The 24,043-nt window shown below is 39.7% G+C and overlaps 4 protein-coding genes across 5 annotated transcripts; 2 read left to right on the top strand and 2 right to left on the bottom strand.

Annotated features, from left to right (window-relative positions):
* The first annotated feature begins 1,594 nt into the window (after positions 1–1,594).
* Positions 1,595–5,863, top strand: LOC116195575 (serine/threonine-protein phosphatase PP2A-4 catalytic subunit). Its single transcript, XM_031524838.1, has 11 exons — positions 1,595–1,855; positions 2,912–2,968; positions 3,084–3,167; positions 3,253–3,324; positions 3,407–3,478; positions 3,777–3,817; positions 4,314–4,380; positions 4,698–4,889; positions 4,989–5,078; positions 5,174–5,281; positions 5,398–5,863. The coding sequence occupies exons 1-11, from the start codon at positions 1,763–1,765 to the stop codon at positions 5,461–5,463; spliced, it is 942 nt and encodes a 313-aa protein (XP_031380698.1). The 5' UTR covers positions 1,595–1,762; the 3' UTR covers positions 5,464–5,863.
* A 335-nt stretch (positions 5,864–6,198) lies between these two features.
* Positions 6,199–9,356, bottom strand: LOC116195574 (lipid phosphate phosphatase delta). Its single transcript, XM_031524837.1, has 8 exons — positions 8,999–9,356; positions 8,786–8,881; positions 8,292–8,366; positions 8,065–8,195; positions 7,637–7,740; positions 7,427–7,555; positions 7,141–7,256; positions 6,199–6,843 (listed from the first exon to the last, which is right to left on the bottom strand). The coding sequence occupies exons 1-8, from the start codon at positions 9,158–9,160 to the stop codon at positions 6,433–6,435; spliced, it is 1,224 nt and encodes a 407-aa protein (XP_031380697.1). The 5' UTR covers positions 9,161–9,356; the 3' UTR covers positions 6,199–6,432.
* A 1,664-nt stretch (positions 9,357–11,020) lies between these two features.
* Positions 11,021–12,668, top strand: LOC116195395 (vacuolar protein sorting-associated protein 22 homolog 1-like). Its single transcript, XM_031524559.1, has 3 exons — positions 11,021–11,490; positions 11,714–11,803; positions 12,001–12,668. The coding sequence occupies exons 1-3, from the start codon at positions 11,353–11,355 to the stop codon at positions 12,100–12,102; spliced, it is 330 nt and encodes a 109-aa protein (XP_031380419.1). The 5' UTR covers positions 11,021–11,352; the 3' UTR covers positions 12,103–12,668.
* A 1,494-nt stretch (positions 12,669–14,162) lies between these two features.
* On the bottom strand, positions 14,163–24,017 carry LOC116195394 (splicing factor 3B subunit 3). 2 transcript variants are annotated; one of them, XM_031524557.1, is made up of 15 exons: positions 23,721–24,017; positions 23,039–23,173; positions 22,764–22,843; positions 22,525–22,608; positions 21,323–21,410; positions 21,040–21,191; positions 18,909–20,910; positions 18,190–18,500; positions 17,676–17,991; positions 17,394–17,549; positions 16,996–17,137; positions 16,692–16,768; positions 16,352–16,491; positions 16,052–16,160; positions 14,163–14,651 (listed from the first exon to the last, which is right to left on the bottom strand). In XM_031524557.1, the coding sequence occupies exons 1-15, from the start codon at positions 23,886–23,888 to the stop codon at positions 14,457–14,459; spliced, it is 4,155 nt and encodes a 1,384-aa protein (XP_031380417.1). In that variant the 5' UTR covers positions 23,889–24,017; the 3' UTR covers positions 14,163–14,456. The 2 variants fall into 2 exon arrangements, with proteins under 2 accessions (XP_031380417.1, XP_031380418.1); XM_031524558.1 differs by lacking the exons at positions 23,039–23,173; positions 23,721–24,017 and having other exon boundaries at positions 22,525–22,559.
* Positions 24,018–24,043: the final 26 nt, after the last annotated feature.

The following is a 24,043-nucleotide window of genomic DNA, read 5'->3' as shown; positions in this document are numbered from 1 at the left end:
TGAAAATTCTCATCCCATTTTCCTTTTCCCCCGATTTCAACTCCAAAAAATCTAATTCCATCACCTTCTCAATCAAGTTAAGGCATTTCCTTCTCATGCAAGCTAACGCATTTCAATGGGCCGATGGATTTGGGCCTATCAGGCCAACAGCTTCAGAGGCTTCACGCCATGGGCCCGTGAGACGAAAACAAGGGGGGCAGCCTGGAAATGAATGACTCGACTCTCCAGTATCGAAAGTGCGCGGTTACTATTGGACTTAACTGCGATCGATGCAATTTCTTTTGGTTAAGACAGTAGAAAAGTTCATTTTAAACAGGGTATTACGTGAATAATAAATTAATCGTCTATATAGTGAGGCCTGCAAGTTGGAGGACGATATGTAAACTGATCTTTCGACATTCTAATATTAGCATATGTAAACTATGTTTATATTTTTTTATTATAAAAATAGATAATTATGCTTATTACATTATTAAAATAATTAATTTTATTAATAAACACAATTTTTAGTAATTTAATTTAATTTTTTAATTTTTAGAATTACCTTTCTTTATATTTTTTAAAATTTTATTTTTTATTAATTATAAAAATTGTCATTAAAGTTATCTATTTATCTTATAAAACCCATTATATTTATATGAAGGGGATTTCTATCTTTTTATCATATTCCTGTTCTTTCTATTCCTTATTCAACCCAACTAAACATCAGAATTATAATTCTCTTCCCTGTCTATTTTAATCCTGCGAACCAAACGTGCCTTTAAGGCGTTAGCCCGGTAAATGTTTTTTTAAAAAAATTACAGTGGAAAGTCCTTAAATCTACCAAAAATAAAAAAGAAGAAAATAAATAAACGGGTGTGAAAAATTTCAGCAGCAAGATTGGAATTCAAAACTTTTTGATTTACAGATGAGAGATTTGCGATTGTATTGTATTACCTTTTATTAAATAGTCAAAATTTTAAATTTTATGAGAGCACGACTTATGTCATAAGTTCTAATTAAACTACTCCTTTTGGAACGTATGAAACTAAAAACAACCACTTTCATTAAAACCTCGAACTTCTACTATGTAAGATATATCAAGCATAAGTAATGATTGCAAAATCAAGTATGGCGAAATTCTAAAATACCACAGTAAGACGATGAACTCAATTAACTATCAAATAATCTCTACGCTTACTAAATCATAACCATATCAAATTCTTACTGCTTGTTTCGTATTATAACCTTATGTAATCCTCTTTAACCGGCGATCGAAACAAATTATTAGAAATGACCATTGATTTCACTTTCATAATGACCTATTGGTTCGAGCTGAAATGTATCGTGCCATCCGACGAACCATTTCGGAAACTTGACCATCAATGGTATTCCTAATGTCATCAACTAATGTCATTTCACTTACACTCCGAACTTAAAATGTGATTACATGAAGCTAAAGGGTCCTAACGGGAAATAAACATATTTTGGAGGGCAGGAGTCGAAAAAGGGATCATCGTTAGCTTCGATAATCGCCACATAAACCGTTCACGCGCCAGCTGCTCACGTGGTTCACGCGCTCCGTCATTTCCTCTTTGTTTTTCACTGCAGAAGGAAAGCACAGAGAGAGAGAGAGAGAGAGAAGAGGGGGAGAGAGAGAGAGAGAGAGCGAGGGAGCAGGAAGAAGGGAGGAGGAGGATCTTCTTCAATCTAGGGTTAGGGCCATCCCTAATCTGGATTCAGTCCATCCTTTGTTAGATTCCTGAAGTCGGGGGAAATCGAGATGGGCGCCAATTCGATGTCGCCGGACGCGAGCACCGATCTCGATGAGCAGATCTCGCAGCTGATGCAGTGCAAGCCGCTCTCGGAGCTTCAGGTTCTGCTCGTTTTCCCGGAAAAAATCTTCATCTCCGAGCTTTCTCGAGCATTTCTGTGCAGCTTTGCAACTGGTGGTGGTAGTTGTCCCCTAAGGTCGTATGAATCTGCGATGTTAACAGCTCTGCAATCTCCTCAGCGAATAAAACAACGCGATTGCCGTAATTTCTTGTAAGCAGATATGAGTATTCCATGGTCCAGCAACAGCTGATCCTGTAGATTTGTCACAGCACTGTTTGCAGTAGGCTCTTTTAAAGCCATCACGCCGGTAGAAATAGGAAGGATTTCGAAATTTCGCCCATATGTGTCGGTGAAGATGACTGTTTTTCAGTGCTGTAGCTGTAGTCGGTTCTCTATGAGCCAGTGATGGTCCGGGTAACGGCTTGAAACTAACCTGGGGCAGAGAGTTACTTGCTTGAAAGTTGAGATCCGGGCTTATTTGATGTAATGAGCTGTAAAGGAAGTTATTTTCAGCTACTGTTTATCGTAATGGAGGGAAGTTGATTTTGTTTTCGTCGAATCGAGAGGCCTGCCAATAAAATGTATACTGACTTTCTATTATTAGAAAAGGATCGCTCGAATATAGTTGGTAATCCTTGCAAGCAAGTTTCCAAGAAGAAAATGATTGGGGGAATTTACTTTCTGTTTTGAGGATTAGTGGAGTCATGCCCGTCACCACTTGGAAGTTGAAGATGCTTCTATGAGAAAAATCTCGTAATGAACACTCCTTATAGTTCTGAGCTTCGTTGCTACTCTAAGGAACATGATCCAGGATATCCACTTGGGATGCTGGATGGTCGTCATGTGCTCTGCAGTTGTTTGATATGCAATATCTGTCCATATTCTTAATGGGCTGTGAAATCGAGCTGGGCATTTATTTCCTTTGCTTCTATTTTTATTTCTAGATTTGATGAAGATTTTTTTTGGTAAAAAGCTGTAAATTGAATGAATTCATCTAAATTGTGGTATAGACCTATTATCAGATGCACTCTGCGTGGCCAAATAGCTTGCACAATTTTCAGCTGTTGATCAAGCCTGCTATGCTCTTTTTTTTTAGGTTAGAGCTTTATGTGAGAAAGCCAAGGAGATCTTAATGGAAGAGAGCAATGTTCAGGTCTGCATGAATTTTCACCTTCTCCTGTTCTGAACCATTCAACATCTACCACCTTGAAAAGCGGCGAGAATTAGGTTTTTGACTCTTTCCTTTTTTTTTTGTTCAATTGGTGCAGCCTGTGAAAAGCCCTGTAACAATTTGTGGAGACATTCATGGGCAATTTCATGATCTTGTGGAGCTTTTTAAAATTGGAGGAAAGGTAGTATTCTGTAAAAGTTATATTCTCTGTGACCAATTCTTCTTGGCTGAGGAAATGCTAATTTTTCATCTTTTTTAATTGGCAGTGCCCAGATACCAATTACTTGTTTATGGGCGATTATGTGGATCGTGGTTATTATTCTGTCGAAACTGTGACGGTAAGTAAAATATAGTTAAGGGTGATGAAATTAGGTTTGCATATAAACAATCTGAAAAAAACTGGTGGTTTAATTATTTCAGCTCTTAGTGGCATTGAAAGTGCGTTACCCTCAGCGAATTACTATTTTAAGAGGAAATCACGAAAGTCGTCAGGTATGTGTTTGCATTATTCATCCTAGCCTCTTTGCTGCATATCTCTTACTTTTTCAGTGGCTAGCCTTGGTAGTCTAGAATGTTGCTAATAAATTATCTTTTCTGTCTTGTTTTCTTGACTCTGTAGAAATTCAAAAGTTTATCAGAGTTTCGAGTTCATATGTTTATGAATCGATCTTTTTGCATCCTTGCTCATATCTATATCTCTGTTAACTTTTTCAGAAACAATGCCATGTGAATCTTGTGTAGAGATTTTCTTGAATATTGAGCTCATTATTTTATTCTTTTCCCTTGCCAGATCACCCAAGTTTATGGTTTCTATGATGAATGCCTAAGGAAGTGAGTTTCCTGTACAATGACCTCGGTTTATTTTCTATACACTGACTTTGAGGTCTCTTTCCTTGTGCTGTATATTTCTTTTTTCCTTTTCAGCATCTATATTTTATGTTGTCATATGCTTATACTTGTTGGGTGATGTGTTGTCGTGTCACTCTCTTCTCTTAACTGGATGACTGTGGAATGCCTAGTTTAGTACAATAAAACATTATGATAGGTCTGTATACATCTGAAGAGACATTTTGCTTATAATAATATTGCTGTAGGTCAAACATACTTTTGGAAATTCTGTGGGTTTCACATTCTCTGTAAAATGCATAGAGTTGGAAAGTATGTTTTTGTGGAGCATTTGACTGAGGTGTCATGATATCTGCTGTTAATCTATCAAGAGAACATACTTGGCTGCTTGATGTACTTTTGCTTTTCTTGAGAATATTTTCCTACTCTTTTATTCTTTGCAAATGAGTAACAGTGCTACCTTCTTCTTATTCACTGACAGGTATGGAAATGCTAATGTCTGGAAAATATTCACAGATCTTTTTGACTATTTCCCATTAACAGCCTTGGTACGCACTTCTTTACAATAGCCATCTGCATTGCATGAAGCAGAGAAAATCTGATCGTAAGATAATGTGGAGAAATATAAAAGAAATTAACCTCTTCAGCTGGTAACATGCTGCTGAAAATGCCAAGTGAATTGCCTGTTTTAAATTAAGAAGTGGGCTTTATCCTTGAAAACGTTGTTGCTGAGGGGAAAGAACTTGATCTTTCTAAGATACTTGTCGGACCAGTTCTTGTAAAGATGATGTTTGCTTTGCTTGGTACTCATTATATAATGCGTAGTCATAAAATTGCTTCTGCTTTGTACCATTCTTCTTTGCAGGTTGAGTCGGAAATATTTTGCCTTCATGGTGGATTGTCTCCTTCGATTGAAACACTCGATAGCATCAGAAATTTCGACCGAGTTCAAGAGGTACCCCATGAGGGGCCCATGTGTGACCTTCTATGGTCTGACCCAGACGATCGTTGCGGTTGGGGCATTTCACCTCGTGGAGCTGGCTATACTTTTGGCCAGGTTTAATACTTTCCTCTGTCCTTTTTCTCTTACAGTTTACAAACTGTGACTAGTCTAGTCTATTTTCTCTATCCTTATTTTTGCAATCCTTCCCTGCAGGATATATCTGAGCAATTCAATCACACAAATAACTTAAAATTGATCGCTAGAGCCCATCAGCTGGTCATGGACGGATTCAATTGGGCACATGTAATCATTTTTCTCCAATAATTTGTTTATTCATCTTTCAACTGTCTGTCAAAGTTTATATACTTACTCTATATATCGTTTTATTTTTGAATCAGGAGCAAAAGGTGGTTACCATCTTCAGTGCGCCTAACTATTGTTACCGCTGTGGGAACATGGCTTCCATTCTAGAAGTTGATGACTTCAAGGGACAAACATTCATTCAGGTTCCCTCTATCCCTTGTAAATTCAGGATTTATCACCGAAACTTCTCCTAGAAAGATTCACTCCGGATAAAGTCGGCTTTCTTATAATTGTCATAACTGAATTTCTGTAATTGCAGTTCGAGCCAGCTCCTCGGAGGGGAGAGCCAGATGTTACCCGAAGAACTCCCGATTACTTCCTCTGAAGAGGCTGCCGATTGTTATGAACAGATTTTTGACTATCTCGTCGTCCACTCTCATCATGTCCAGACCTTGGCAAGAGACATGCCCCCATCAAATCCCAAGTTCCATTTCCCGCTCGTGTTTGTGGTTGCCAATTTAGAAAGCATGTATAATAGTCTCCTCCAGACGTTTGCTTTAATTAATGAGGACCCTTTTCCCTACTACTTGAGTGTATTGAGTTCAGCAAGCAATGGCATGTGGAAAAAATATGTGATGTATTTCTTCCTATTTTTGCTTTCATATTTGCCCTTCCTCTTCCTAGATTATTGTAACAGAACAAACATGGTTTTTTTTTTTCTCCTTACGCGTATAGTGAACGCTTCACGAAATTTTATTGTTCATCCTTGGCCCTGTGATTGATTTGATAGCGGCATTTTATTCGTTTATTGTAGTCTGTCCAATGGACTGTAATCAAGTTTGTTCTGCCTTTGAGAATCTGGTTTCATTTTTTTATTCTTAAGAGCGTTGTTGTCTGTCCATCGTTTGCTTGCTCTACATACAGTTTTGCAACTTATACCGATAAGTAGTGGTATGAGATCGAGCAACATAAAATTCTCATTACGTATGGCACTTACTGTTGCATATATATACTTGCAGGGGAAGTTGGGTCTAGCCATACCACTTGACTATGCGGTCTCGTCATCTTCAGGGTAGAATTATCTGCAGATGAGTCAAAAAAGAAGTATCCAAGGACGTAGTTTGCTGACATTATTACAACTTCTTGCCAATAACGTTGTCATAGTTATCCCTGAACCTTACATATAACAGCTCAAACTTTTGATGCGTCAAAAAAATTGAGATCCCTACTGCTAGACCAAAAAATATATGATTTCACATTACAAGCTCGAGTTCGTTGTTCTGGTCTTCCAGACCCTTGCAGGCAAGCTAATGCTTATATATAGATATATATACAAAAAAATATAATGAAGCCGTCACAAGTGTAAGTATGAGAAGATTGATGGGACGAGATCCACAACGGACCAAGCAAGGCCAGCATACTGTAAGAATCTAATGCCTGTGTCCACATCAAAAGAGGACTGGTGGGAGTACAACAGCTTCTGCAGGTAACTCGATGGCTGCTTGACATTGTCAGGCATTTTATCAGCCACGGAGCCATTTAGTGCCTGGATGTAGGTGGTGGAGCGGATGGGAATCCCGAGGGTGTTTGATACCACGGGAAGGATCCACTTGGCGAGAGCTTTGCTGCAGAATTTGACCATAAGGATTGTTGGGATCCCCACGAGCATTCTTCCCGCGAAGGCCAGGATTGTGAGCTGTGGAGTAAATATCCTTGGGACCGCTTCGTGGTGGAATTGATTATAAGTCTGCTGGACCCCTGAAACCTGCAATACACCATTTCGAGCAATTTAAGAATGCTGGCATTACAAAGAGACAAATGGGACAACGAAAAAAACAACCAATTCCGGGCAAATATTTTCTGTACAAACTTCATAGACTTGCCTTGGGCAATCTAGCCCCAGAAATGAATCACTTGCCTAAGCTAAAATACTTAACATACGATTGCTGTCAATAGCTCATCAAAAGAATGGCCCTATGAAGTTTCATTCACAAGCATTCTATTGAGAGTAAAATTAGACTAGTGCGGTTATATAAGTCTCAGGTAGTGGCGAGTTTCTTACAATTCCCAAAGCTACGCCATTGAAGGCTGTGTGGTACTCGAAACTCGGAGTTGGAAACTCGGGAGTGGGATATGCAAAAAGCAGCAAGAAGCTGAGGGCAGTCCAAAAGTAAGTCACTGCCAAGAGACGAAATAGATCACATTAAAAGGTTTGGAATTGTGTGCTGAGATTTCGACAGGGAGCTGCAACATCAACCTTTCCTTCTCGGTTGAGAAAAAATTTGTGCTGGAAAATTGAGAAATGCAACATGAACAGACTAGAGTCATGAAATAAGTGCTGAATATACCATTCTGTCCGGCAACAATAAAGTTGTCGACATAAGAGTGAATTTTTAGCCAAAATGCAAGGATGACCAATCCAAAGGCAAGTCCACCCATGATATCAATTGGACTGTGCATACCGAGGTAAACCCTTCCTACAAAGCGAAAAGCTTTCAGTCAAGAGTGCCATAAGACGCAGCAAATAATGCAGAAACTAAAGAAACTAACAAGAATACCTAGTCCAATCAGCCCAACAAACAAGCAAACAACGGCGAGTCCAGCAACTTCCATGAGGGGGCCGTTATTTTCATTATAAGAGAGGACATAGTGCAAGAGGTACCTGGTTAAGTGTCATTAAAGAAGTCAGTCTAATTAAACACACATAACTTATCATTTGAAATTCTGGAAACACATAGAGCATTGGCGAGACACTTGGAATAAGATTTATTTTCCTTGTGTGTCTCAATCTCACAGTTGAACTTGGCATAAACTTAAATGCCTTTTTCACCAATGGGTGAAATCGAGCCTAAATTCTCATGTTCCACAGCCCCTCGAGGAGTAAGGAACCACTCAATAGGCAAGAAAAAGGGCATAGGACACGAACTGCCAAGGAGTTCTTTCTCTGATGAGCAACTACTTAGACAAGAAGCATGAACGTAAGTACCCAGATAGGCAAACTGTGTTTAGGGTATGAGAAGAAGGTAATCCGTATTCCATTGCATTCTCTTCTTCATCTTTCGTAGCTGTAATTCTCCTAATAGATGGGGAACTTGGCCTCGGAGCAGATACCACATCCTAATCCACACAAGTAAAATGTAAGGGCCTCTACATTCAGTACTCCACGTTAAATGAGAAAGCGCGATTAAATTATAAAGTAACTGGAGAAGATACCTTTACACAGTTGCCCATATAATCACAGAAGGCCATCAAAAGGGTCATCTGCCTTGCTAGCTTCCCATGACCACTCTTCAAACACCAACCAGATCCCAATTAGACATTACTTTTACAGCATTCCACCGAAGACATGTATAAGGAAAATCTCCACAACTCAAAAATCAATCAGCATTTCTCTGAAACATCATGGACATGCATTCCATATCATCACTGTGCTCGGCCAATCACTTAGACCAGCACATTGGACTAACCATAGCATCGCATTGATTATGCAAAGCTTTCAGTATGACCTACATAATTGTCAACTATCAACAATATCACCGTGTCATAGACCACTAAACAGTTTTGCTTTAACAAAGCATGCCATATGTTCTACCGGCATGGTGGTAGCTCTACATGGCATCATTCAATTTGCTGGGTAAGTAACCAAAATGGAGCCATACAAATCAATCACGAGCATCGTAGACACAGAGAGAGAAGGGAGAGGATACCCAGAAGAGCAAGGGGAGGAAAGCTGTGTAGAAGGGCACAGAAACAACACACGACAGCCCAGAGAAGAAGGCATCCAAGACCCTGTGCGGGTACTTCTGCAACCCATAAAAGAAGAAAGAAAGAAAGAAAGAAAATTAGTTCTGCTAAAAAGTCACAGCTGAAACATCCAGCAAGGAATGGAAAAGGGAGCTGATATTGTCTGGGGACCTGACCTGGATCTGGAGGATGAGAGGGGTCCCGGCAATCACATGGCGGGTAACCCAAGGCTGGGTTAAAGATCTAAGCTTTTCGGTCAGATTCAAATATGAAGACAGGAAAATCCATGTCAGGATCCCACAGAGAGTCGCCCCTTGCCACAGGGCTAAGCTCTCCATTCCCCCTCCTCTCCTCTCCTCTCCTCTCCTCTCCTCCCTCCCCTCTCTGGGCTGTGCTCTTCTTTCTCACAGTTGATTTCCAACAGCAAGAGAGAGAGAGAGAGAGAGGGAGAAATCAAGAAAACAGGGACCCAGAGAGAGATTTTGAAAAGTAAAAGGCAGGACTTTGGGCTTGTTTGTCTCTTTAGAGGAGGAGGAGGAAGAGGAAGGAGGACAGAAGGATACCAGAACAGGAACAAGAAGGTGGAGGAATAATTAATTAATTAATTAATTACTGAAACATTTGAAATGATCAGATAATAATCGAAATAGTAATTTGGTTCCTCGTTTGGATACTTTTCATCGGATTAATCAAAAAACAAAGAGCGGCAGTTAGATGGGATGACTGATTGCCGGGAGATTCTACGGTCCAGCGGTTCTATGTGTCTGTTGGATCTTTGCTGGCAATCACCCAACAAAGGCACGGAAAATTCCACGTTCCCCCAAAAAAAAATACCCAGAAAAGAAAATTCAAAATTCAAGACAATTTCCTCATCTGACTTTGTCTTGTATAATATTAGTAATAATCAAGCTTGAGCCAAAAATAAATAAATAAAGAAAGAAAGAAAGGCAGTTCATTTATAAATGGTAGTCCACATAATAGTTGGGGTTGGATTTTAGCTGGAATTGTAATGTGATTTCATTAAGTGCGTGTAAAGTAGCCGAAAGAACGATACATGAGTGGAGAAAGATGCGCGTGAGGTGAGAACTGGTTACCGGAATGGATCGAGACGTCTATGTCCAAATATTGCGTTAGTTAGCATGACGTTGTGATCGGAACTGATTTCGTAAAAAGACGGAGTTTTACCATTTTACGGTTAAGGTACGAGGAATTTGTGAATGATTGTTGATGAAGTATCAAGGAGAGTGAATCTTTGCGATGGCATAAGATTGAATTTTGTTGACCAGAGCATCCCTCGGAGACCTGACTGAGTTTCCTCGGAAGCAATCATGGGGCCCGACACGGGCGTCTCAAGTTGACCGCACTGGCCGGAGAGGCTGCGGCCTTCTACCACTTGTTCCTCCTTTGACGGTCGTTACTAAGGGTGATAATATGTATCGTGTCGTGTTTAAACAAATCATGTCTAAACGGATTCGTGTCACAAAGCTGTAAATCCGAATATGACACGTTTAATAAACGTGTCAAGATTTTCAAACACGAACACGGCATGTGTAACCCTTTTAATTAAACGTGTATTTATACTTATCCACACGATATGACGTTATTACCTTTAGGTACATATTATACCTATGTGATATGACACTATTAAGTTTAATTATACATTACTATACGATTGACATGATAGAAGCACCATAAACATATTATTTATATAAATAAATTTAGATGATTTTAGTGTACTTTTTTTCAATAAATTAATACAATATGTGAAACAATTTTATTAATACGATAACACATAATATAAACGTGTCTAAACGGGTTAGGATTTAAACTAATTTAAACACAAACCCGTTTAGACATGAAACACATTTAATCTTAACTCAAACTCGCTTAACTTCGGGTCGTATCTATATCGTGTTAAATATTATCGGCTCTAGTCGACACACACACTCTCTCTCTCTCTCATATTTTTATTTGAAAAAATATATAGGTTTGATCCTCTAAGTTTGAACACTTTTTTCTATTTTAATTCTTCAATTACAAAAATCGTTAAATGCGACTGAGTTGAAGCCACGTCGGCTGCCACGCGTGCAACACATTCCACGTCAATATTCGGGGGAAAGAAAACGAAAAGTCAATAGTGGAAAATAAATTGACTTTTTCGGGGAAGGCAGCACTAAGAACTCACACACTAACAACGTCTTCTTTTTCTTCTTCAGCTCCGAAATTGAACTTTCTTCTGCTGACATTCGAAGAAGAACTAATTGGGTTCTTCACCTCAGCCACATTTGGAGCTTTGGAAGCACCAGAGCCCAGAAACGAACACAAGCAGCGTTTTCTTCTTTTCGGCTCCAACACAATCAACGATTCCAAGGAAAAGGATATCCATGCATTATTTCTGGTTGTTACACTTGCAGCACCTAGGCTCCAATCCCGCCCAGCTTAAGAAAAATTTGTATTCAACTACGACCATAAAATCTCGGTTTATGTTTCTAAAGTTGTATGGTCGAAGAAGACTGATGCTACAGGAGTTATGGTCATACAGATTGCATTTCACTTTCAGGTACTGGGAAGTGGTTTCGAGGTAATATCCATTGGGAAGAAAAAACTAGTTCGATCTGTCCCAACCGAGTTGAACAAAGACCATAATGAGATTATAGAGCTTGCCCAGGTATAGCAAACTTCTCATTTTCCTTCATTTTCAGTATAGTTGCTTCAATCCTTTGTGCATGACGTGTATGTAGTTGCATTTGTAAGCAACCGGTGGATACAGTTGCATATATCCATGAAGATGTAGAGTCATACGGCTTGTCATCTCTGATTATTGATATGCCACCTTTCTAGAATATGCCTGATGATTATCTAAAACTACCTTGGACTTACTTTGGCTGTAGGGACAAGGCTACGTGACTGTCGATGAGGCGGAGAGACGGCTGTCATGGACCTCAGGCCGTGCCATTGATGCCCTCGAAACTTTATTAGATGTAAGCCAACCATTACCTCTTTTATTCCAAAATTGTATCTTCTTTTTCTATTTGCGATGTGCATATAGAATAATGAATCTCAACCATCCGATTTTTCTTGGACAAATATGGGATCCACATCCATTTCACGGTATTAAGTTTTCACCTGGGTACCCATACAAACACATTTGTCTCATAAAATCGCGTGGATGGTGCAGGAAGGTTTTGCGATGATTGACGATGGACATAGAGATGGGAAGCGTCGGTACTGGTTCCCTTGTGTATCTTCCATCTCATCAACTGTCTTTACTGATGCTTAAAGCAGCAACCCTTGATGCTGTTCGAAGAGCACATTGATGTGATCTTCGTGAAGCATCATCTTTGACTACTATGCTACACCCTGTATCTTCTGACAATCCTGTTTATTTTTGTACCTTGAATTTCTGTTGTTTTTGGTTTGGCCGAGTTGCGGTAGTCGTTACACCGCATTGCGATGTCTTTCCTGGATCATATGACAGTCCAAGTACCAAATGTATGAATTGGTGGAAACTTCTCTTAAAAGTGGCAATCTATGGCACTTGAAAGTGATGACTCTTTCCGTCAAGTATTATACGATTTCTCGGTCGAACACCACCCGGGAGTCTTAACACGGATTAGTTCGTGTTCTTAACAAAAGCGGAACCAAACATTTGTGGACCTCCGAATCATTAACGAATGAGTAGCTAGGCCATTTACATTTTTCCTTCTCTCCTTCCTCATGGGGTGATAAGTTTCATCAACTGTAATAGCTGTTAAAGAACTACCACTGCCGAATGCCCTCCGAGCGGCTCTGACGATTTCTCCAAAATTACTATTCATGCCATTGCTTCTGATTCGGCATATTTCGGTTGTTAGTTTCGGAAGAACTGGCATTACAAAAAAAAAATTCTATCACGGAACCTTTTTTGTCCATTAATGGCAGAAAACTTCCCATTCATTTCCATGCGTCCAAGGCTCATCAATGGAACAGCCCTGACGTCCGCACTTCCCCTCTCTTCCTTCCTTCCTTTCCCTATCCTCTCTCTCTCTCTCTCTGAATCCATCGAAACTGACACTATTGTTCAGTTTCGGGCGCACCGCCATGGCCGCTGTTTCTTCATCTTCGTCTTCGGCTTCTTTCTTCTTTTTCCTCTTCCTCTTCCGAAGACGATCATGGCAGACATGGATTGGCCCATGAACACCGCCTTACTCACGTTCATCTCATCCATCAGACACAGCAAGTCTGACGCATAGGAGTCGAAGTTTGAGTATGTCGTTGCATTATAAAGCTTGGGCTCCGCGTTCGGGGAGGATGCCAGATCGTAGATGACCACCTTAAAGAAACACGTGAGGTGCGGGATGAGGAAGTGCCACGCTATCTGGTCCGTCCCGAGCCCATGGGACAGGACCAGGGTCTGCGTTCCATTCCCATAAACTTTGGCATTGAGGGCCTGGACGATGCTGCCTCAGCACACTTGATCCATAATACAAAAGCACCGGATGAATCGAAGTGAGAAGAAATCGAGTATTTGTTAAATGGAAGCAGTGATTTATGGTTTAAATAGACAATTAAGTTAAATAAACGTTTATGTACTACCATGTCATCATGACAAGGTGGATTAGGTGATGAACAATTGTTATTTACCTATTAAAACCATATATCAGTGTATTTCCATAGCTACGACTCCGGATGCCGGCCATCCCGACAACGACACCTAGCGTGGAAGATACAATATTTAAGCAGCGAGGTCGCTGTACAGTTTTTCTGCAAAGAGAGGCCTGCAACCTCTTTAATGAAGGTCAATGCTGCTCTATCAACACCGCCGTCCTCACCACCAACACCAGCTGACCGGGTCTGTTGTGGCTGCCATTGGCCGGAGTGATAGAAAGAGACCAAAGAAGTCGCCATCCAGGCAGAAGAAGCCATATATTTAGAGAAGATACGGTTTGAAAAATCGATCAAATAATGTTAACTTCCAAACCGCACTGCAAAAGGTTCCGATTGAAGCCTAGCAAGATGAAAAAACAAACTACAATAGCAAAAAGGAACAGCAAAGCTATATAAGCGAAGATTCAAATCTCCGATAGGCTGAAGATATCCGTAACTTCACTAAGAAAGAAAGACCAACATGAGCCCACTAACATTTGGTCAGCTTGCAACGAGAAGTCCATTTCAAATTGTAATTTTGAGCTATATTTTGTGTCAATTCCCTTTTTGGTTGGCCCCGAAAGAGATATTGGACTTCGATTCAATGCATCGAGAAATTTCCATAGATTCAACAAGATGACACTACAATAAGTTCAGCGCAACAAATCTGCTGCCACAAAGTAGAGAACGGGCAATTTAGCGCTCACACTCGCTTTGCAACTAGAAAGTTTTGAATTCGATTATCGGTGGGACTTTCATGCCCTTTTACCAACAAGGGCCTTGAAAGAAAGTTGGAATCTTTACTGAAATTCCATCCAAAGTTTGTCCACTATATACATTGAAGATACACAGTGATACAGCAGCGTAAGTAGACAGAATGCCAAACCTGAACCTTTGCATATCTCACATTACTCATTTATACCATTATCGGCATCTCACTCGTCGCCCGTGTTAAGAACATCAGCTTAGATTACAATACCATTTTATGTTTGCCCATTCAATACACTCCTAGTTAAGAGCATAGTGAACTTGCTCAAGCATTTGCACGACTTGGTTGACTGAAATAGGAGAGTAAGGCTGTGAATTCAATTTCACCGTATCTGGAGAGGAGAGGGGCAGTGAGAGTACGGCCTCTTGTTGCATGCTTGTGAGTTCCAAGAACTGACTGAGCATGTCGCCATCAAGTATTTTGGGTGTTGCCACCTTCAATTAAAAGATTGAAAATTAATACTACAGAGCAAAAACAGAGCGGAAAAGAAGTAAATGGAAAAACTATGCATTTGGTTCTTTAGATTTGGGCGATTTCCTATTTTTGTCCATTTTCTATTTTTTTGTCGTTTAGATCCTATACCTTAGAATACTTTTATGTTTCAGTTCTTTTCCTTTTTTTGATTCGTTTTCATCATATACCTTTGATTACTTTTATATATTCGTCCTTTCATCATAGTTTTTATTAGAAAAGGTTTTAACTTTAATCATTAACCTTGTAAAGTTAATATATATCCTAATTCTCTTTTTATTCAATTTTTCTTAAAATGTTTTGTTTCTTATACTTCTACCCCTCAAATTTCCCTAAAAATGCCCACGCGACATTTTTGAAATTTATAAAATATTTTTTATTAATTTAAAAAATAAAACAAAATTTATCAAAATATATTTTGAGGGAGAGGATCGGAAATTGAGATGGAGAAAGGAGGTTGTAGCCTGTACAGGAAGAAGTCGAGCATTACCACCCTAGGGGAGGTCACCTTAACTATACCTCCATCCACAATTACACTTTGCAACATCATTCCTTGCATCAAGATTTACCATGTCCTTGCTTAATGTGTCACTACCAACCTCATAGGTGTGATTTGTGTCTATCGAACCATAATGTCTTTATTTTTTGTACTTTTTCATTACTTCACTTGCAAATCTGAGTATCGATTCTTGCAAACCACCATGGCCCCTGCCAAGATTGCTTGCGACCTAAATGCTCACCCATGCTCATTCTCTCAAGTAGGTTCACGATTTTTCTTTTATTATTTAGATATATTTTGTTTTATTTTTGAAATTAATTAATATTTTAAATTTAAAAATGCCATGTGGGTATTTTATGATAATCCAAGGGGTAGAAGTATAAGAAACAAAACATTTAAGATTAAGAAAAATTGAACAAAATAAAAGAATTAGGACAAAAAAATAATTTTAAAAGGTTGAGGACCAAAGTTAAAATCTTCTCTAATAAAAAATCTAATAAAAGGACAAAAATAAAAAAGTAATCGAAGGTAATGGATAAAAATGAATCAAGAAAAAGGAAAAGGACTGAAACAGAAATGTATTCAAAGGTATATAATCTAAATGATAAAAAAAATAGAAAAACACCCAAATCTAAAGGACCCAATGTATAATTTTCCCGAAGTAAATCAACATGGCACGTTTTAGATTCTATCTAATGCCGCTTCATCTTAATTTCCTTCCTTCGGGCAGAGGTTTTTTTTCCCCCAGCACTGTTCTCTCCTCGTTCAGCATTTACAATGGCCATTAAGGGTATACGTACATGTTTAACTTCACATATACCAGAGCTTAAAGTAAACAATGGATAAGGAGGATGATAAGCATACCAAATTTTCACTACTTCGGAACTCATTGTGATCATTCCCGAGAACAGGAGCGGTCAAAGGATGAATGGCAAGTTTAGCTTGCACGGCTTGTAAGAGTTGGTGTTCTTCCCTGCACGGGCAGAGGATTGGCAAAAAGTAAATTAGAATACACGCTTGTGATCCAGAAATGGGAGTCCTTGGCTTGGGCTTGAAAATCAACTTTCCAAAGAAGTTAAGTATATCTACTGTTGCCCATTGGGTATTATATCAATGCAACATCTAATAGATGAGAAGTAGATATATGATGTAGGTTACTATTACCTTGATATTGGAACAAGGATTATAATGCTTCCCAATAATGTACTTGCAATGATTATGTTCTGCATCGAACTCATGTTCATTAAAGGGCCATCAGAAGTCCTCAGACCATCCTCAGCTGGAAGTTTGTAAGAGAAGGAGCCCTACATAGAAATGCATTGTCCAAATTATTCGAGTTATGCCAATGTTTAGGGTCACGAGAAAAAAGAAACAGTTAAAAAGTAGCATGACCTCAAATATCAAAATTGCAAGGAACAAAGAAAGAGAGAGAGAGAAATGCCCATCACGCATCCCCTTTCAATTGAAAGACCTAGATTAGTGCATGTCAAACTATAATACGAACCTTCCTGATGCTCATCGCAATCTCTCCCATGTAATAGGCACAGCTCACTGTTAAATTACTTTCTGGACTCGCATTATCTGAAAGTAATCATATCAAGATATATCAACCACATGAGCAGATAACCAAAAGTTGTAACAAGATGGCTCTTTTATGTGGATGTGACAGATAATAATTTTTTCCATATTGTTAAGTTTTATGTACTATAGGATAACCAAATCTGGTATTCCTAGTGTAGGCAAAAAGATGGTTGTTAGCGTATCAGAATCTCCATGGAATAGGACCTAACAAGACGGTAATTACTTGCCTTCTGTGCGGTCCGGACAAGACAGAACGGCAATGCTCCCTTTCCGATCCGAAACAACAGCAGTGTCAGCATCCATAAGAGTGCAATCAGCAACTAACCTTTGCGATGGATCACAGTAGTCTTGCTCTAGTTTCCGGGCTTCCTAGCATTGAGTAAATAAGGATAATAGATCAGGTAAAACTGGGAATTAGGGGGGCCATCAATATAAGAAGGCTGCAATTCTTCTTCACAGATAGCAGCACAAGGAACAAACTCCCAGTGAGGGGGAGAGCAGTAAAGGCCTCTGCAATTTTCCCCTCCACTCCTGAGTATTTTTTTCATTTTGGGAAGTGACTGTTATGGGAAGGATGACACTAAGCGGGTAACAAACTGAAGAGGAAGATAAATTGGGTACAAACCTCGTGATAAGAATAGAAAAGGATACCATCACGGCAATCACCAACAGCAATCCTGGTAAAATATGATCGCAAAGATGTTATCATAAACCGTGTCCTGCTCACGGCATGTCTCTTCACTTTTTGGGGATTATCATTTGCGAAACTGCAAACATAAAACTGAAGAAAGAGGAGCAAAGTCATATAAAGGAGGATACGAAAAGGGGGAAAAAAAAGAAGAAAAGAAATTGAAAATGAGCAATACTCATTACAAGTCATGAAAGCAAGCATCCTATTAGAACTTACGGCATTGCCAGCCGATGCCAAGAAGTATCGATCCAGATAAGGACATACGGCAAGCACCATTCCTGCCCATTCGGTCGCATAAGCCAATCGCAACTGCCATCCTTCATTCTCTTCAAGTTTGATACCTTCAATACTGGCATCATCAGGGCTACTGCAGAAACTACTGGCTGAAAGATGCTCAGTGGCATAACCAGCAATCTCGCAAAGAGGTGAAGTGCGTTGAGAAGAGGAGCCCGGCTTTGAACAGAATGTCACAGAACTACCATCGGTACTTTGAACTTGCTCAAGGTAGAGCACAATAAGTCGGCCTTTTGCTCTGTTTAAGAAATACTGATTAGGCCCCAGGAACTTACACAAGCAAAGGACAAAGCTTATTTATGTTCTGGTTCACAAATAAGCTATCAATGTATGGTCATTGGAAGAAGTGAAATCTTTGCAGCAAAAAGCAGTAGAGACTAGCAAATAAATAGTTTGAGGTGTTAGGTGTTAACTAAATAAGGGGAATATGATGTACCTTTCAGCCTCCCCACTGGGCATTATAGCTGGACCGGAGGAGAGACTGGTGCCTATTACCACAACATGCTCATTTCCAACCTTCACTAACTCCATGGATTTGGCGATTTCCTCAGGTTCAAGTTTAAAAGCTGACAGTACTGCTCCACTGTGTGGGTCAACACAACATATATCTGACGAGCATGAATCATTACTCAATTCTGTCCTCAACACCAGCAAGAGCCGGCTTTCAGAATGATATAAGACCTTCCTAGGAGTTCCTCCAATGTGAAACTTCTGGACATTAAGTCTCTTGCTGTGCACCATCTCCACCTACAGCATAATACAGTTTACACTGTCAAAAGAACCTTTAAGTTACCACAAGTCACAACTCATATTTCAAAATTTCTAATGCTTCAACGTTCCACTTAAGCAGTTATATAAATCAATATTGACCAGTACACATGCATATTGCCAGAAAAAACCAAGAAACAACACCCAAAACAGAAGCTATTGTAAGTCAAAGCAAGGTAAACACAAATAAACAATAAGAAAGTGCTGGAACTATAAAAGATTCGCATGCCATGTAGCTAATTGCATTTCTGGTACACAACTCCAACACAACGGTAAAAGAGAAAAGGTACGCTAAGTAAGTCGCAAAATGCAAAGTCAAAGTAGTCTGGACAAACTAAAAAACAAAGAGGGAAAAGGGGTGAGATAGTGATAAAAAAGAATGCTCACCAAATGCAGACTGTTCTCTGCAACAAATAGGACTCCGCCAGGGCATTCAGCTGAACACACAGGAGTTACATGGGTTGAAGGTTGGAAAGATACAGAAGTATAAGAGAGGCTATGTCTTGCGGTTTGCAATAACCAGGGCCTGTCACTGAGAGCGATAATGTCTGCATCCAGTGCATCACTTAAAGGAACCAGAAAAACAGGAGTTATGCCTATTCGACGAGTGGCAATTAGTTGAAGATCAGTGGGTCTACTTTCCTCTATCTGCCCAGATAAATTAAGAGAGGGTATCTGTCGGTCAGAAGAATTTGAGAGCTTCATGCCTAATGTAGCCCTATCTGTTTTTGCATAGGAACTCATAGAAGATCTTGGATGAAATAGTTCACTACATAACATCCACGAAGCCGTCGGCCACTCTAAACGGAGAAGCATCCCATTCCTCAAGCCCGAGAGAACGTACAATCGATCAACCAGTACAAGCCTCACATCCTGAGGGATGCAGCCGCTTATTGCAGTCCCCATAGTATTAGTTAACGAAATTGTTCCTGAAGCAATAACTCTAAGACCCCGATCAGGTAAAAGAGAAAGAACTTCCACGGAGGGCTTATGCGTACCAATGACAAAGGTACTTTCTATGTGGACTCCTGATGGAAGGTTTGCAGCTTCACAGATATCCATATTGATGCCAGAAGCTGATTGTTTCTGCTCAAAGTATTTTTGTGGTATAGATATGCAAGACACTTCATTTTGCAAACTCAAATGCTGCAGTTCAAATATTTCATAATTATACGCTGATAATAGTCTGACCCCAAGAATAATTAGAACACAAGGATTAGAGGTTGAGACAACAATAAAATGTTTTCCAACGGCACCCATGCTGATGCTTGTATTTCTTGATAGCCAACTTGTGCACACTGGGGATGATAGAGAGATGCCTTCAGGATGGGCAGTCTTAGTGGGCAGACAAAGCCTAACTGCATTTTGGTGAATCTGGATCAGCAAACCATCACCAACAAGACCAGAGGCCAAAGTACAGACATCAGGCTCGAAACCAACTGAATCAGTCACGTCAGTAAAGCTCACCCCAACGGAAAGTACCCTTGTCTCTTCAACAAATGACAGCACGACAAAAGAATGATAAGCATCAGCCAGTTTCATTTTCAATGTCCAAGTACCACTTATCCCTTGATAAATAGGAGCAGTTCTCAACAATTTTTCCACATTGATACCATTCCGGATAATTCTTAAGGATCCCTCAGGAGCCACTCCACAAGAGACAAACATCTGATCCTGCTTTTCATCATGGAAATCTGCTAGTGACATGTCCAAGATAGGTGCAATATTCTGAATAGTACTTGCCGAGATCAGCTTTCCATTATCCAATTTCAGGATGCTGCCATCACCCATCTCAACAATTGCTGCCAAATACCCTCCTTCTAACCATAAAAGTTCCTTGGTTGGCAAACCTTTATAGAGACATTCAGATAAATCAACTATATTATAGTCCCATGAAACTTCAATCATGAAAAATTCACCAGTATCTAGACAGAATATCATCCTCGGACAACGGTCATTCTCTGGTTCCCAACTCCATGAGCATGCAAATCTGGCACTTAATTGCACGTTAGTGATATCTTCATCTATACACATGGGATCATGATCTCTCAGTTTCAATAATGCACAGGCAGCATCATTAAATGAACCTTCATCATCAATAATTATATCATGTCCGCTGCATGGCTCTTCAATAAAATCGAGCTCCTCCACTGCTGGGGCTAATATATTCAAGCTAGTTCTGTAAACACAACATGGGTCTTCAGAATTGCGAAGATCCATCAGGAGTACATCACCAGCCCTGAACAAAAGGGCGAATCCATAAAGATGGGGCACCTCAACAACGCTGAGTGCCAGTGGTCCAGTTTCAACATACTGAGATATAAGATATAAATCGCGTCCTTTAACATCCCATCCCAGCAACAGCAGTTCATTGAGGATCGCTTTTCTCCTGTAGAATGGTATACTCAGTTTGTGGTAATGTTAACTAGAGAAAGCAAAATCAATATGATGGCTAGAGGATTATTCTTCCCACAACTGACCCAGTCTACCACAGACATGAACTTAGATATATTCTTACCTATTTAAAAGAATGGCCAATGCAGGGTCACCATTTTTTCTAGGATTATAATTAATAAAGCACATGCTCCATATAGTACCAGATATACTGGTTTTATGTATGCTGCTTCCAGCACCAGCATCCCCTTGATTTTCCGGAGGATAGTATAGTTTCTGGAAATTGCAGAAATAAAAAAAGATTCCATTAGTCAGATCATCAGGTAAAGCATCATGTATTGAAAACATATTCACTTAAACAAATGTAAAACATTCCAAAAACCAAAATTGATCTAATTTGTACATACCTGGTCAATGATATTGCTGCCAGCAGACATTGAGACAGAAAAAAGAGCCAGTCGGTCTTCATATGCACTAGCAGCAATATAGTGTCCACTACAAAAGAAAAGACATGGTAACGCATATCAATGAAGATCAAAACTTGGACATATCACTCATAGGAAAACTCTTTACAATGAGGAATCATTGACATGCACTAAAAGGAAGAGAAAAGGATTCAGCCGATACAAGCAGATGAAATGAGACCAAAGTTCTTCCAGTATTACTCTTGTATAAGTATGTCGGGTTACAAAGCCTTTTGCACTTTCAAATTAAGCCAATTGATATTCGTTTTTTAATACAGATAAGAAATTCAAAGAGCTATTTGAGTTCACTGATGATCAAACCTCAGAAGGGGCTCAAATGATAATAACCAGACCCAAAGAAGATCTTACAACAAAGAATACCATTCTCACACTAGCCCAGGACCCAAAAGGTCCTAAATTCAACCATCAAAAGGCCTTAAACTCAACTGTCATCTCTCTCCACCAACTTACCAATTAAAAATAGCCCAGGAACTTCCTTGAGTCAATAAAAAGCTTTCATCAATTCAGTTCCTAACAATAAGTCAAGACTAAGTGATTAACCTATTCAGCTTAGGTAAACAAATGTCAAAGATAACCGAGCCTCCCCAGCTCTAGACAACAGCCAGTTGAACGCCCTCTAGTTTAGTTTTTTCTTCCATTTTTAGTAGCTACCTGCCAGGTGCATCTTAACGTGAACCACTGCCCCTTTCCTTACTCATATAGCAAAGCACAAATTGTTTCATCTCAGAGACTTTGAAAACTTCTTCAAACATAACTGCTGGCACAGTACATGTAACAGTGCAGAAAAAATTGCCCCCACCCATTCAATTGTCAGCATTATTGTTGTCTATCTTAAAGATGGATTGCCACGACTACGTTGCCTTCTAGCTAGAAGAACAGCAGGCACCCTAAAACCCTAAAAGTTGGCACCTACTAAGCACTTAGTATGCACACACAGTTGCTCGTTCTTGCAACACAACTGGATACAAATATAACGCTTCTGCCAATGCATGACATATATTATTCTACAAGTTCTCAGGAAAATCTAATCAAATCAACAAGCTGAGAGTACAACATATGTAGATGGAAATCAAATATAAAACTACAAGAAATGCATAAATAGCAATTAAAAAAATGAAACTTACGTTGAGTCAATGGCTAACATTCTTCCAAGCTGACTCTGTGAATGACCAGGATTTGACAGTTGGACATGTGTCACAGGGAAAAACCTATGTCAACAAATGATAAGCAACAAAAAACTCCCATTGATAAAACTAAATGGATTTCATTCAAACCTATAGGAATGAATATTGTCAGATAGAAAGAGTTGGGGTGAGGAAAGGAAAAAGGTACCACACCAAAAATAACAAAGGAAAGAGAGAACCTGTTCATTTCATTGTGAAATGCGAGGAATGAGAGCTTTCCAGAATCAGAGAGCACCACCAGAAGATCTTTCCCTATCATCTTCACAAGATCGTATAAAGAAAAGCTATTCAGAATACGGATTGAAGTTACTAAACAAAGCACGGACTGAAGCAAAGCAGCTTTGTTCGAAAAAACTAATGGATTGAGATCTATCAATATTGATCACAAACATATCACGAGAAATCGAACAGGGATATCTTTATTGACAAATGAAAGTTACCGGTAGGTTTATACCTGCGGATTTTGTGCATCAAAGTTCTCATTCCAGGTTAAGATGGCTAGATCCTTAATTGTTCCAAATACAGGCTGCTCACAGAGAGATTGCACAATCCCGTCATCCCCTATGATGACCAGTTCTATGGATGTCTCCTGAGGATAGAATCAACACAAAAAAAAAAACACGCTGACGATCATATCCGAGAATGAATTTTCAGTTTACAAAGTGCATTGCGCATAAAAAAATAATGAATGCAGATGGGATAATGCCAACTTCAGCTACTGGCCTCATTTGCGATGGTCACTGGAAGTTGGAAACTTGTTCAATTATGCCAACTAATTTTAGTAGAACGAACAATTGTTCGAGTAATAGAGGATACTATCAAAAAATTATACCTTTGTTAGTTTTTGGCTAAGCAATCAACATTCAGGAATCAGTAGTTTCACAAAGCAGATGTCGGCTGGCCTTTTGTGGTGTTAATTAGCACTTCACTTTGAGTTTGAGTAACCAATCAATTCATGCATCCGGAAAGACCTTAAATTTATTTTTGACGAATCACTGCCTAATTTAAAACTACAAATAGACAGACTCAAGTAGGAAAAAGCTCGTTCAACCAATCAATAAATCAGCTCGGGAGCAGAACAACCATCCGAATTAAACTTCATCCAAAAGTGCAACGGAGAGGAAGCGAGATAAGACCTTGCCGAAAACGATGTCACGCGAGTGAGGCCAGCGGAGCCGGCCATACGCGACCTGGAGTATGGCGCTCCCCCTGAGGACGCACTTGGCGAGGTAGTGAGTGTTTTGCGAGGCCGATGTGGATGGGCGAGACCTCGATACCGAGCACTCTTCCTCCGATACCGCCATGGGAGGCTCGATTAGCCTCCAAGCCAGAGCTTGGTGCTTCTCCTAGCTGAAGAAGGGGCTGTTGCAGAGAGACGACGGAACGGAGACGACGGAGATGAAGCCAAGCAGCACCCGGAATCGCCTCTATCAACGTGCTGATGTGAAATTCTAAATAG

This window comes from Punica granatum, chromosome 2, assembly GCF_007655135.1.
Source record: "Punica granatum isolate Tunisia-2019 chromosome 2, ASM765513v2, whole genome shotgun sequence".
NCBI lineage: Eukaryota > Viridiplantae > Streptophyta > Magnoliopsida > Myrtales > Lythraceae > Punica > Punica granatum.
The sequence above is the reverse complement of the archived record's forward strand: the minus strand, read 5'-3'. Positions and strand labels throughout refer to the sequence as shown.